The sequence below is a fragment of the Mesoplodon mirus genome (assembly GCF_964341445.2).
Source record: "Mesoplodon mirus genome assembly, chromosome: 3".
Taxonomy (NCBI): Eukaryota; Metazoa; Chordata; class Mammalia; order Artiodactyla; family Ziphiidae; genus Mesoplodon; species Mesoplodon mirus.
The window spans coordinates 47,013,280-47,026,981 of NC_138978.1; the positions used below are offsets into that span (position 1 = coordinate 47,013,280).

The 13,702-nt window shown below is 41.6% G+C and overlaps 1 protein-coding gene across 2 annotated transcripts in view; it reads right to left on the minus strand.

The window, feature by feature from the left end:
• Nucleotides 1–2,258: 2,258 nt before the first annotated feature.
• The window catches only part of ORC1 (origin recognition complex subunit 1), a 31,547-nt gene continuing 20,103 nt past the window's right edge, over nucleotides 2,259–13,702 (minus strand). Inside the window, exons 12-19 of one of the 2 annotated variants that reach the window (XM_082615904.1) lie at nucleotides 13,035–13,136; nucleotides 12,441–12,612; nucleotides 11,578–11,685; nucleotides 11,155–11,304; nucleotides 10,350–10,469; nucleotides 6,308–6,477; nucleotides 5,677–5,764; nucleotides 2,259–2,648 (exon numbers count right to left, since the gene is read on the minus strand). In XM_082615904.1, coding sequence (XP_082472030.1) covers nucleotides 2,454–2,648; nucleotides 5,677–5,764; nucleotides 6,308–6,477; nucleotides 10,350–10,469; nucleotides 11,155–11,304; nucleotides 11,578–11,685; nucleotides 12,441–12,612; nucleotides 13,035–13,136 — 1,105 coding nt within the window. In that variant the 3' untranslated portion in view covers nucleotides 2,259–2,453. The remainder of the gene's footprint in view (nucleotides 2,649–5,676; nucleotides 5,765–6,307; nucleotides 6,478–10,349; nucleotides 10,470–11,154; nucleotides 11,305–11,577; nucleotides 11,686–12,440; nucleotides 12,613–13,034; nucleotides 13,137–13,702) is intronic. The other variant, XM_082615905.1, reaches the window with a different exon arrangement.

Below are 13,702 nucleotides of genomic sequence, written 5' to 3' on the forward strand. Positions count from 1 at the left end.
CAATGCAATGCAATTGGAGGGTAGGGGGAAGGAATCTTCCATCTAAAACCTTGCAAATCACTTCCTCCTGCCTATTTCCTAAACTTTTATCTTCCAGTTTCCTTGGACAAAGGGCTTTTCCACCTCCTTATTGCTTTTTGGTGATTTCCTGAAGAAGAGAGCGTCTTTACTATTTTAAAATGGAAGGTTCAGGGAACTCCCTGGTGGTCCAGAGGTTAGGACTCTGTGCTCTCACTGCTGAGGCCCCGACTGCAGTTCTTGGGTTGAAAAGAAATAAAATGGAAGTTTCACTCCCATATTTCTTCTCATTAAACTTTAAAATGTTTTATAATGAAACACTTAAGACATACAAAAATGTACAATATTTCACATTTGCTAGAATGCAGACTCCATAAAGGCAGGAGCTTTTGTTTGTTCTTTAACTTCAGTGTCTAGAGCAGTGCATGGTACATAGTAGGCACTAAATAGTTACTATTTCTTGTGTGAATTAACAAATACATGGGCACTTACCGCAAGTTTAAGAAAAACCAGTACAATACGCTTGAAGCCACCTCGCCACCTCTCAGGTTACAACCCTTTCCCAAAGAGATATTCACTCTCCTGAATTTGGCGTTTATTATTCCTGAGCATTTCTACTATGTATGTGTACATCCTTAAGCAAACCATAGTATTTTTTTTGCAAGCTTTGACATTATATCATTGTTATCACTGCAAATATTCTTCAACTCCTTTTTTTACTCGACCTTGTTTTTAGCTTCATCCATTGATACTTATTACTTTATTTTTCATTTCTGTATGTTATCTCACAGTATGAAAATAATTCACTTTTCCAATGGCTTGCCATTACAGTGCTATGAATGTTCTTGTATATAATTCCTGGTGTTTACGTGTGTTTCTCTAGGGTATATTCCTAGGAGTGAAATTGGGGGCTCATAGGATTTTATAGACTAAGTATTTCCAAATTACCTCCAATGCAGTTGTTCTAGTTTACGCTTACATCAATGGGGCATTTGGTTTCCAATTGTTCCATATCACCATGGAAAGATTTTTTTTTAATAGATGTGAAAGTGTTTTGATTTGCAGGCCTCTTTTACTATGTTTCCATTTTGTTGGTTATATTTCTTATTCTGTGGATGCCTTATTTACCCATTTTCCTTTTTCTTATTGTATAATGCTTTAAAATATTCTGATACTGATCCTTAGTCCATTACGAGCAGTTATAAATGTATGTATCTATGTATTTTTTTTGAGCTATTTAATTCGTTGCAGATGTTATATTTCACTCATGTCTTATCATGATTCTCCTAAGAACAAGGACATTCTCCTACACAACCACAATAATTTATCACACCCACAAAATTTAACATTTACATAATCCTATTACCTAATATGAATATAGTCCATAATAATGCTTATAACTGTTTGTATCTCTAAATCCATGACCCAATCAAGGTTCTTACAGTCTAAGCTATTTAGCTCTCATTTCTCTAGTCTCCTTTAGTTTAGAATAATTTCTCCATTTTTTTCTTCTTTTGTGATATGAATATTTTTGAAGAGGAATCATTGCTTTGTGAATATTTTTCCCTCAATTTTGATTTACCTGATAATTTTTCTCATCAGTAGATTCAGGTCAAACCTTTCTGGCAGGACTATGACATGGATGATGTATTTTCTCAGTAGCTGACATGAGGTTTTAGATGTCAGTTTGTTCTATTGTTGGTTTATCAGAATTAACTTGCAAAGTTATACAAAAAAAACCCTACCAAGATTTTAATTGGAATTGATTTCTATTTAGAGATTAATTACATTTATTAGATTTATTCCTAGGTACCTTATATTTTCTGTGCCATCTAAGTATTTTTTATTTAAAGATTTGTTTTTATGATAAATGGTATCTTTTAAAAAATTCCATTTTCTAGCTATTTGTTACTAGGGATTATTTATTACTGATGTTATTTCCAGCAGTTCTTTTTTATGTGCTAAGTATATTACACTCACATTGTTCAAAAGTTAAGAGATACATAATGACATACAGTGAATGTATTCCTCTAACCCTGAAGGTAGCCACCCAGTTCTTTCCCAGAGGCAACCAATATAAGTAATTTCTTACTTACTCTCCTGGAACTATTTTATATAGATACCGTAATTGTGTGCATGTATTTATATACATGGTATGTTACCATTAAATAAATGTCAGGGCTACTAACAGAAATAAACCCCAGAGAGAGGGCCTAGTGTAGGAAGGATGGTTTCATTTTATAATTTGATGTTTGTAATGACTGTAAAACTTCCCAAACACTCCAGAAAAAGCAAATGATTTAATGGCAAATTGCAAAATACATGACAGCCATTGCTGTTCAGTATACTTTGCTACTATGATTCCATGTGCTTAGGAAATGGAAATAGGGCTCTTTAAAAAAACAACAGATCACGGTTTTTCCTTGTGAAGCCCTTCACTCTTCTTTCAGCGCATACAGAACGTCATCCTGGCTGACGTTGAGCCGCACACGAAGGAGCAGGTCATTCCTGCTGGGCTCCACAAGGAGGAGGCGGCAGGAGCCTAGGTGAGAGCACACTGCCATGGTCTCTGACATGGTGGGGTACGGGAGACCCTCCATCCTGCACAGTGCCATGTGTTGAGTGTATACCTAGAAACAAAAAACAAACCTGAGGTCAGCTGCCAGAAGGTAGTCCTGGGTCTGTATCCAATCATTATTTCTTCTTTTAGGAAAATGAGACACTTCTTTTCCAGGATACTTAGTACCCCAGCTTACCCTTCCCCTCCCCATGTCCAGGTCCATTCTCTACGTCTGCGTATTTATTCCTGTCCGTTTTTTTTTTTTTAGATTCCATAAACATGTGTTAGCATACGGTATTTGTTTTTGTCTTTCTGACTTACTTCACTCTGTATGACAGACTCTAGGTCCATCCACCTCACTACAAATAACTCAATTTCGTTTCTTTATATGGCTGAGTAATATTCCATTGTATATATGTGCCACATCTTCTTTATCCATTCATCTGTCAATGGACACTTAGGTTGCTTCCATGTCCTGGATATTGTAAATGCAGCTGCAATGAACATTGTGGTACATGACTCTTTTTGAATTACGGTTTTCTCAGGGTATATGCCCAGTAGTGGGATTGCTGGGTCGTACGGTAGTTCTGTTTTTAGCTTTTTAAGGAACCTCCATACTGTTCTCCATAGTGGCTGTATCCATTTACATTCCCACCAACAGTGCAAGAGGGGTCCCTTTTCTCCACACCCTCTCCAGCATTTACTGTTCATAGATTTTTTGATGATGGCCATTCTGACTGGTGTGAGGTGATACCTCATTGTAGTTTTGATTTGCATTTCTCTAATAATTAGTGATGTTGAGCATCCTTTCATGTGTTTGTTGGCAATCTGTATATCTTCTTTGGAGAAATGTCTATTTAGGTCTTCTGCCCATTTTTGGATTGGGTTGTTTGTTTTTGTGATATTGAGCTGCATGAGCTGCTTGTAAATTTTGGAGACTAATCCTTTGTCAGGTGCTTCACATGCAAATATTTTCTCCCATTCTGAGGGCTGTCTTTTCATCTTGTTTATGGTTTCCTTTGCTGTGCAAAAGCTTTTAAGTTTCATTAGGTCCTATTTGTTTATTTTTGGTTTTATTTCCATTTCTCTAGGAGGTGGGTCAAAAAGGATCTTGCTGTGATTTATGTCATAGAGTGTTATGCCTATGTTTTCCTCTAAGAGTTTTATAGTGTCTGGCCTTACATTTAGGTCTCTAATCCATTTTGAGTTTATTTTTGTATATGGTGTTAGGGAGTGTTCTAATTTCATTCTTTTACACGTAGCTGTCCAGTTTTACCAGCACCACTTATTAAAGAGGCTGTCTTTTCTCCATCGTATATTCTTGCCTCCTTTATCAAAAATAAGGTGACCATAAGTGCATGGGTTTATCTCTAGGCTTTCTATCCTTTCCACTGATCTATATTTCTGTTTTTATGCCAGTACCATACTGTCCTAATTACTGTAGCTTTGTAGTATAGTCTGAAGTCCAGGAGCCTGATTCCTCCAGCTCCGTTTTACTTTTTCAAGATTGCTTTGGCTATTCGGGGTCTTTTGTATTTCCATACAGATTATGAAATTTTTTGTCCTAGTTCTGTGAAAAATGCCATTGGTAGTTTGATAGGGATTGCACTGAACCTGTACATTGCTTTGGGTAGTATAGTCATTTTCACAATGTTGATTCTTCCAATCCAAGAACATGGTATATCTCTCCATCTAGTTGTGTCATCTTTAATTTCTTTCATCATTGTCTTATAGTTTTCTGCATACAGGTCTTTTGTTTCCTAAGGTAGGTTTATTCCTAGGTATTTTATTCTTTTTATTGCAATGGTAAATGGGATTGTTTCCTTAATTTCTCTTTCAGATTTTTCATCATTAGTGTATAGGAATGCAAGAGATTTCTGTACATTAATTTTGTATCCTGCTACTTTACCAAATTCATTGATTAGCTCTAGTAGTTTTCTGGTAGCATCTTTAGGATTCTCTATGTATAGTATCATGTCATCTGCAAACAGTGACAGCTTTACTTCTTTTCTGATTTGGATTCCTTTTATTTCCTTTTCTTCTCTGATTGTTGTGGCTAAAACTTCCAAAACTGTGTTGAATAACAGTGGTGAGAGTGGGCAACCTTGTCTTTTTCCTGATCTCAGTGGAAATGGTTTCAGTTTTTCACCATTGAGAACGATGTTGGCTGTGGGTTTGTCATATATGGCCTTTATTATGTTCAGGTAAGTTCCCTCTATGCCTACTTTCTGGAGGGTTTCTATCATAAATGGGTGTTGAATTTTGTCAAAAGCTTTTTCTGCATCTATTGAGATGATCATATGGTTTTTCTCCTTCAATTTGTTAATGTGGTTTATTACATTGATTGATTTGCATATATTGAAGAATCCTTGCACTCCTGGGATAAACCCCACTTGATCAGAGTATATGATACTTTTAACGTGCTTTTGGATTCTGTTTGCTAGTATTTTGTTGAGGATTTTTACATCTATGTTCATCAGTGATATTGGCCTGTAGTTTTCTTTCTTTGTGACATCTTTGTCTGGATTTGGTATCAGGGTGATGGTTGTGATTTGTTTTTAAACAAGGCTTGTTCTGAAAGCTTTGCCCCACACTACACCATAAGCTGTATCAGGGCAGCAACTTTTGTCTTGCTCATCTTTGAATCTCCCACTCCCAGAAAAGTATCTGGCACATAGTAAAGCCTTAATCTAATATGCAGAAACCATTTGCTAAAGGTCTCTTCTCATGCAACTCAATTAAATATCACATAAAAATAGGCGCTGGGGCTTCGCTGGTGGCGCAGTGGTTGAGAGTCTGCCTGCCGATTCAGGGGACACGGGTTCGTGCCCCGGTGTGGGAAGATCCCACATGCCGTGGAGCGGCTGGGCCCGTGAGCCATGGCCGCTGAGCCTGCGCGTCCGGAGCCTGTGCTCCACAACGGGAGAGGCCAGCGTACAGCAAAAAAAAAAAAAAAAAGGCGCTGGTTTGATATTCTTTAGCACAATCAGGTTGGCACAAAATAGAGACAGACTATTACACAGTGGTTAAAATTCCCACATATTATATTTTAAAGGCACCAAACTAAAATAGGATTTTTAAAAAAGTAGATCAGTCACCTGTTGAAATGTTGCTTCCTCCAGTCCTGATCGACGGAACTCTGCAAGGATGGCTCTCAGGAAGCTCTGTTCCAGAACGGAGGAATTCCTTAAAGTAAATGAGGAGATGTGAATTCTCCTAAGTGGCTGTACCGCCAACCCAAGGAAGGCCAAATAAAACTTCTCTGTGTCTTTAGAGAAGAGAGAGGAAATAACTTGGGACTATTTCCTCCTATATTCCTATATGATTTGGCAAGTATTTCCCTTCCCCTCAAAGTCTCAAAATGATATGAAAAATAACACTTTGGAAGTAAGGGAACACAGCAACTATATCTGGACATGTACCAGCAGCCCCATTTCATGGTTGAGTATATCATTCAATGTGAGAGAAGTAGCTACTTCCTTCTTGTTTCCACAGCACTTTACTTCATAAACACCTATAGTGTAACTCAATACATGGTAATTATTCTCCTATTATACTAGGATTACATTTCTGTCTCTTTGACTAGACTATGTGCCTTAAGAAAAAGGACAGCACGGTCAGTAAATGCAGGTTGTATGAGTAAAAGCTTTGAAAGGGAAGCATGCTTCCATGGCCCTCTCCAGTGGTCTTCTAAGGGAGGTTCAGGGTCAGGAAGCAGAAGCGTCTTACTTGATGGCAGTGATGTATGACGATGAAAACATCTCCTCTACTGCTTCCAGTAAGTGGGCTGTAGTGACCAGGCCAGGGGAGTCGGGCTTCTGGCAGGAGAACTCACAAATCTCTGTAGCACGCCTACAAATGTCCAGGCAGCGTCGTGCATCTCCAGAGAGGGCTGCTACCTACAAGAGGGAACATTTTATTCCTTGAGATCCCCTTGCCATCTCAACCCAGGAGAAAAACCAACTGATTCTGTGTTCAGCTAAAAAGGAAGGGCAGGGCTGGGAATGGACTTAAGCATGAAATTAAGTACTTAGCCCTGGCTGGGAACCTGGTGGGCGCTCAGATATAAATTATTATACTGTGTCTGGGACTTTTCCCCAAGTCCACACCTTTGTCTTGGCCTTACAGATAATTCCAGAATGGAAGAGACAGAAATTCTCAACTTTATTTAATATTAGAAAAATGAAGAAATCTAAAAGAAGAGAACTTTGGCCCAAGATCATTACTGAACCATCTGGAGACACAAGGGTCTTGTTCCTTGCATGACGAGAAAAAGCTAAGAGGCTAAGGTGGAGCCTATTTTGGAGATAAAGTCACACCATCCTCCCCACCCCACCCCTCCCCTGTGTCCACATGTCCGCTCTGTACATCTGCATCTCTATTCCTGCCCTGCAAATAGGTTCATCTGTACCATTTTTCTAGGTTCCACATATATGCGTTAATATACAATATTTGTTTTTCTCTTTCTGACTTACTTCACTCAGTATGACAGACAGGATTATAGGAGTTTTTTAATGTTTTGTGTCTATTTCTGTTTTCAGAATTCAAATATAAGACATTCAAAACAAAAATCACTTTTCCAGTAACCCAAGACGGAAACATGAGCACCAGCATATATTATTCCCTCCTTCTAATCTCCCATATTCAGCTGGTGAGGATGTCCTGAGGATGTTTCCGCCCTGTCACTTCTCCTTTCCTCTGTGTGAAGCAGCACCATACAGTGGTTAATAGCAGGGACTCAAGGGCTGCTCATAGGCCTAGAGTCAAAGTGGACAGGTGACCCTGGGAGGCTAGAAAACACCCAAAGCACTTCCCACTCTGAGGGTACCTGTGAACCTTGGCGACCGTAAGCACTCTTTTTGACTGCTGCTGGGGTGAGGGAGACAAAAGAAAAAGCTGGGGCCACCCAACATGGAATCTAAGAAAAGACCTTGCATAAACTTGGGACCCGACCTCCACTACAGCCCCAGTATGAGGGTGAGTGAAAGACTTATCATGCAGAAGGGATGGCAAGAAAAATGGCCTGTTGTGACCTTGGCATTAGGTGGGTGTAGGGTGACAAAAACTCACCTAGTCTTTGCAACCACAAGCCCTCACATGGATTTGTAGCCCAAACTGATGTTGTCTCCTAAAAACCTCAAGTAGAGAATTTTGTTTAAAAATGGTCCCAGTTGGTAGTGCCCCTCAATAACTGACAGAAGCACAAACTAAATGAATTAAACTTCAACCCAGGCCTCAATCAACTCTCAGATAAAGCTCTTAAGAAACATGAGCATACAGTTAAAAAAAAAAAAAATCAAGACACAAAAAACAAGGAAACAAGGCCATATAGACACGTGAATCAGCAATCAACAGAAGTTAACCTACAAAGACTTCAGATATCATAAGATAAACAATATAGGTATGTTTATATGTTAAGAAATAAAAAGAGGTTTGAAATTACAGGCAAGAGTTTTGGGTAAAAACAGCAGCCAAATTTGAAGTCTTCTGAAACCTTATTTAAAGACCAAGAACCCTAAATAAGAAAAGGAAGCAACTGGAGAGCAGTAAACAATATAATTCCGAAAGTTGGAAAGAAGTGGCAGGGTATTGGTTAACCTAGCAGACTGAGAAAGCCCATTCCTAAGCCCACAATGAGGAATCCAAGAACAAACCTAAATTACACTAAAAATCTTCAAAATGCTCAGGAGTTAGTGATGCTGGAACTGGAGGTAAAGGGGAAGTTTGGCTAAAATAGAGAGGACTGGTTGAAAGTTAAGAAACGGATGCCCTAGATCAGGAGTCGGCAAACTATGGCCTACCACATGTTTTTGTAAATAAAGTTTTATTGTAACACAGCTATGTGCATTTGTTTACATATTATATAATACATAGCTGCTTTCACAATGCAAAGGCAGAGATGAATAGTGGAGACAGACCATTATGGCCCAGAAAGCCTAAAACATTTACTACTGGCCCTTCACAGAAAGTTTGCTCACCCTTGCCCTAGACCTCTCCCCCATTTCATGCTGTTGGTGAACATCAGGGCCACTGAGGGAGGGTTTAGGGCTCTGTGAGAAAATTTTGTGCCTTGGTAATTTGTACTGTTTCCATAAAGCTCTTTGCCCCGGAGATTATCCCTCTTATGTACCATGGCAGGAGACCAGAAATTTACTCTCAAGCAAGGATAAACAAAAAGGTCTCTGGACCAGTAACACTAGGTATTGCTGCAGAGGAGGGGATGTCCCTTACTAAATATAGATGGTTACTATTTGCATGCTGAATTTGAAGACCTCCACCCTCCCTGACTCCAGCCCACCTCCCCTGATCCTAGAACACTGCCCTGCAGGCAGGACAGGGGAAGCCTACTCTTTGAAATCTGACTATCCCAGAAAATATGGGAATAAACTAAAGATACTGAGATTGGCCCGATCAGAAATTGGCCCTCTCAGCAAAGCTCTCAATGAACAAGCCCCACTTATATACTCAGAGCTCCCAATCAGCTCTGTAATCTCCACCCTTAGACCTCAGTGGACCACAAAGGCAGCTGAGGAAAGTCTAACAATGCAGGATAGAGGCCAAAACCAACAGACAAAGCATCTTAGAGGAAAAGGGTGAAAACAACCTCAAATAAGTAGGATGGTATATAAAAGGACCACTCAGAGGAAAAAAAAGAACTTTTAGAAATTGCATGATTGCAGAGGTGGAAAACTCTACCAACAGAAGGGTTAGATAGTTAATTTTGAGGATCTCTCTCCTAGAAAGCAAAGCTTGAAGATAAACACCATATCTCGCTCACCTCTGACCCCAATACTTAATATAGTACCCAGCTTTGAACAGGTTACAGATGTGTGTTGCTGCTATAGGCATTCAGAGTTCACATCATTTCCAGTAAGAAACTAGAAATACGTTTATAACTCTTTTAAGTGCTGAATTACTGTGGATATGTGGTGTCTTTCATTCAGCTCAAGGTGGACATTTAACCTGAGTTGTTCCTCAGCAGCCTCGGAGAAGCCTTAGTGGAATCTCAATTGGCATTCTCCCAGTAAGCCTGGAAGGGGTAGGCATCCCACACTTCATACCTACCATGGAACATGCACCCTGCTAGGTACATTACAGACATGGTCTCATTTAATTCTCACAATGACCCTATGAGGTAACTATTATTATTCCCATTTTTCAGAGAAGAAAACTGAAGCCCAGGAAGTTTTTTTTTTTTTTTTTTTTTTTTTTTTTCTGTACGCGGGCCTCTCACTGTTGTGGCCTCTCCCGTTGCGGAGCACAGGCTCCGGACGCACAGGCTCAGCGGCCATGGCTCACGGGCCCAGCCGCTCCGCGGCATATGGGATCCTCCCAGACCGGGGCACGAACCCGTATCCCCTGCATCGGCAGGCGGACTCTCAACCACTGCGCCACCAGGGAGGCCCTACCCCAGGAAGTTTTTAAGTAACTTTTCTGTAACCTTCCACATGCTTATTAAAGTATTAGAGCCAGAATTCAAACCAGGTTTGTCTACCTCACTCACTATGTTGCCCTTTTGATTATACAAAGCTCCCTGAATAAATTAATCTTCACTTGTATATAAGCCCACCATACTCAGAGCCTTCTAATTAGTTATACAATAAGAAGGTTAAGGAATTTTTCAGAATTTTGTTTCTGTGTTTTGATATTTGTTTTTACAGGACTTCCTAATATTTTCTTCATCTCCAGAGCACCCAGCATAGGGCCTCACATGGGCAAGTACTCAGCAAAAACTGTCAGTGTGACTAGGAGCTCCCCAAAGGCGACTTACCTTCCTGGCTACCAACTGGATGGCATCGTCCTCAAAGGCTTTTAAATGTTTGAGTCGGGACACCAGGATCTGTTGCAGTTGGCTGTGAGTATAGGGCTGGAAGGACATCCTGGTTAGACCCTGGGGAGTCAAGATGACAGAGGAACAAGTTCATGGATTTCCCACTCCGATAGTCCTGGTGGAAAGCCACCTGCAAGTCCCCAAACCTGATTTCCAAGTCCCATGTAACAATTTACACATTTCATCCCAGGACTACCACTGCTTTCACCTCCTTTTGTTACTGACAATGGCCTGTGGGATCCTGTAGGGCAGTAGCTCTCAACTGTTTTTTCATTTAGCTTAAAAGAATCTTCACTTCTACTGGAATCATTTACAAGTAGATCTGAGCAGAGGTGCTCTCATTAGAGTGGGTGGGACGATCTTCGCCTCTACAACATGCACCGGCTTGGCTCCCGGTTGAACCACAAGGTCCACAAGGGCAGAGACCGTGTCTGCCCCGTTCACAGCCATACTCCGTGCATCTAACACTGCCTGACAAGGGTAAGCACTTAAGTATTTTTTAAAATAATTAAACCTTTAGGGCTCTGTGCAGTTTAAGAGTGCGGAGGTAGCAGAACACCAAGAAGATATGTTTGCAGAAAGCCGTGCAATGGTGACATGTTTAATTCTAACTTAGTAATTATAAGAAATTCAGAAATCACATTTCTTACTTTTCCTATTTATTTTAGATTCCTATGTATTCATTTTTGGAGAAATCCTTGGCCCAGCTTATGGGTCTGTAAGAACAGCTTGAGAATGGCCCTACCAGTCGGCTGGACACCCGCTTCATCATGATGCGCTCTGGCAGATCCATGGTGTTGGCAATGGTCAGGACCACAAGCCGGGCCTCCTTGTGAGTGGGCCAGTCAAAGAGATTGTACATTATGTCTTGTTTCTGAGTCCACAAAAGGTCAAGCTGCCAGGAAATGGAAAGAGACGCAGGGTCAACCACAGAGATGGAGCCGGGGCCCCGGTGTGAAGCCTGTTACCACTGCTTTAGCTTCATGTGCTCTCAGGTCACACCACCAGCAAGGACATCAATGGACACATGCCTCTCACCATCAGAGAATGGGCCAAAGTGAAGGAAGAAGGGAGCCAGGACTTTCCTCCCACCCAGTATTTGCTCCCGGAACATTGCAATCAAGTGCCACGCCACTTCTTCTCAGTCCTTCCATGGGCACCTCCTTACCTCATCCACAAGCAGCACAGTGGTTTCCCGAGAGGACCGTCGAGTGCAGAATCGCTTAGCCAGCAGTTCTGCCGCATGGTGAGCTGTTGCCTTGTGACCCGTCAGCTTCTGCAATGCGGTAGGGCAGGGTGGGTGGGGGAATGTGTGGTGAACCGTAAGGACTTTACTCCCCTGGGCTTAAAGTTAAATCCGCATATAGAGGAAGCTATTCAGCCTGAGGACTTCAGTATCCTACCCTCTGCCTTCCACTGGAAGGAGAAGAGAAGGCAACAGAGAGACAATAGTGTTTGAAATGCAAATGAGCCACAGGCTGGCCCCAGAAGCCCCTCCAAAATCATTAGTGTATGACTCTGTAGCTGGACGTTACTTGTTCCAAGATAACGGCTAATGAATGAAAAAGTGAGATGCAAACTTCGGCCTACCTCTGTTTGCCACAATGCCTGCTGTGTACAAATGGTTTTCGCCATGTTGGTAAGTACTAGCTTCCAGAAATTCCTATCCAGCTCCTAGACTTCAAGGTCCTTGAGGGTAGGAATTCTGCCTTCTTTGCCCTTGCTACCTCTACACAAAGGACAATGCTTGGCAAGTTGTAAACATGTAATATGCACAAAATTAAGTAAACCTTTCCCTTTTCATGTGCCACCCAGAAACTGTATTTTCCAAAAAGCCCAAACAGGGGAATCCCTGGCAGTCCAGTGGCTGGGACTCCGTGCTTTCACTGTCGAGGGCCTGGGTTTGATCCCTGGTCGGGGAACTAGGATCCTGCAAGCCGTGTGGCCAAAAAAACCCAAAAACCAAAAGACAAACCAAAAAAACCAAAACAAAAAGCCCAAAACAAGAAGCCCAAAAACAGCTTTGCTCACCTGCAAGATTTGCACATAGACTTGGTGGGGCTCTGTCAGCTTCATGCCATTGACCTCAATGTATTGAAAGGGAGGAACATCATTTGCTTGGGATGCCTGCTGCAGGCAGCGTATCACCTCGTGTACAGTGGCAGTCTTCCCTGTCCCAGGGACCCCGGAGATGTACATGCACCTGGGGCAAGAAAAGAAGACCCCAGGCTAGGTCTGTGCAGCTGCCTTATACTATCATCAGTTATGAGTATGAGAATGTGTGCTGAAGGAAGGACAGAGGCCCCTGAAATGTGGAGGTGGAAGCAGTAAGGACCATCCCTGGAAGCTGATCAGAGCAGGACCTGTTTATATAGAACCATTCATTCTATAAGCAAGGCTGTATGCAAAGTGCCCACCCAAAAAAGGCCAGTGTCATTTTCTCTGTAAGATAGAATTCTATAGAATTACTTTGACAACAAAAACTGCTTCAGAAGCTTAGGCTTCAGCAATGGCCTTGCCTGTTCTGACACCAGGGAAAGACCGCTTGGGTGAACTACAGCACCTGAGGTGGTACGCTAGCAGGGCCTTCTGCCCTGAGCATCCTGCTTCCTCAACATGACTCACCCTCCAGTGTGGTCAAGGAGTTTGCTTTCCACAAAGTTGTACATGTCCTGGAATTCCTGTTCCCGACAGGGAAGAGACTCAGGTACAGCAGAAACATGCAGCCTAAAGTTGGTGGTAAATGAGGGAAAAGGAGGACTTTAGAAGCATTTTACTATCTACTCAATAATAAATGGAAAAGATTTATCTATAGTTTCTATTTGAAACCTTAATCTCACATCCAAGGGAATGCCTTCATTCTTAAACTTCTTCATTTGGCCTTTCTCCACCCAGACAAATCACCCAACTCAGTGCTTCTAACTAAGAGTACATATCACCTGGGAAGGATCCCCAAATCACATGGGTGGACCTCATCCCACAAGAGATTCTGATTCAGCTGATTTCTGGCAGGATCTAGGCTTATGTATTTTGAAAAAGTCCCCACGCAGTTCTAAAGGGTACCGCAACTGAGAAGCAGTGTCCTGACTCATCACCTTCCAACCCTGAGAAAGTGGTGGCAGTGGACTACAGACTCCTCCCAGAGCCTGTCCACAGTAGCTCACCCAGACACTGCTTGAGGTTTCTTCTTTCTAGACACACACGTTCATCTTACTCTCTACCTTTATTATGTACACCAATGACTACAAAGCACTCCCAGTTCATGTGAGTGAAAGCAGGGGCCCCCGAGCGGC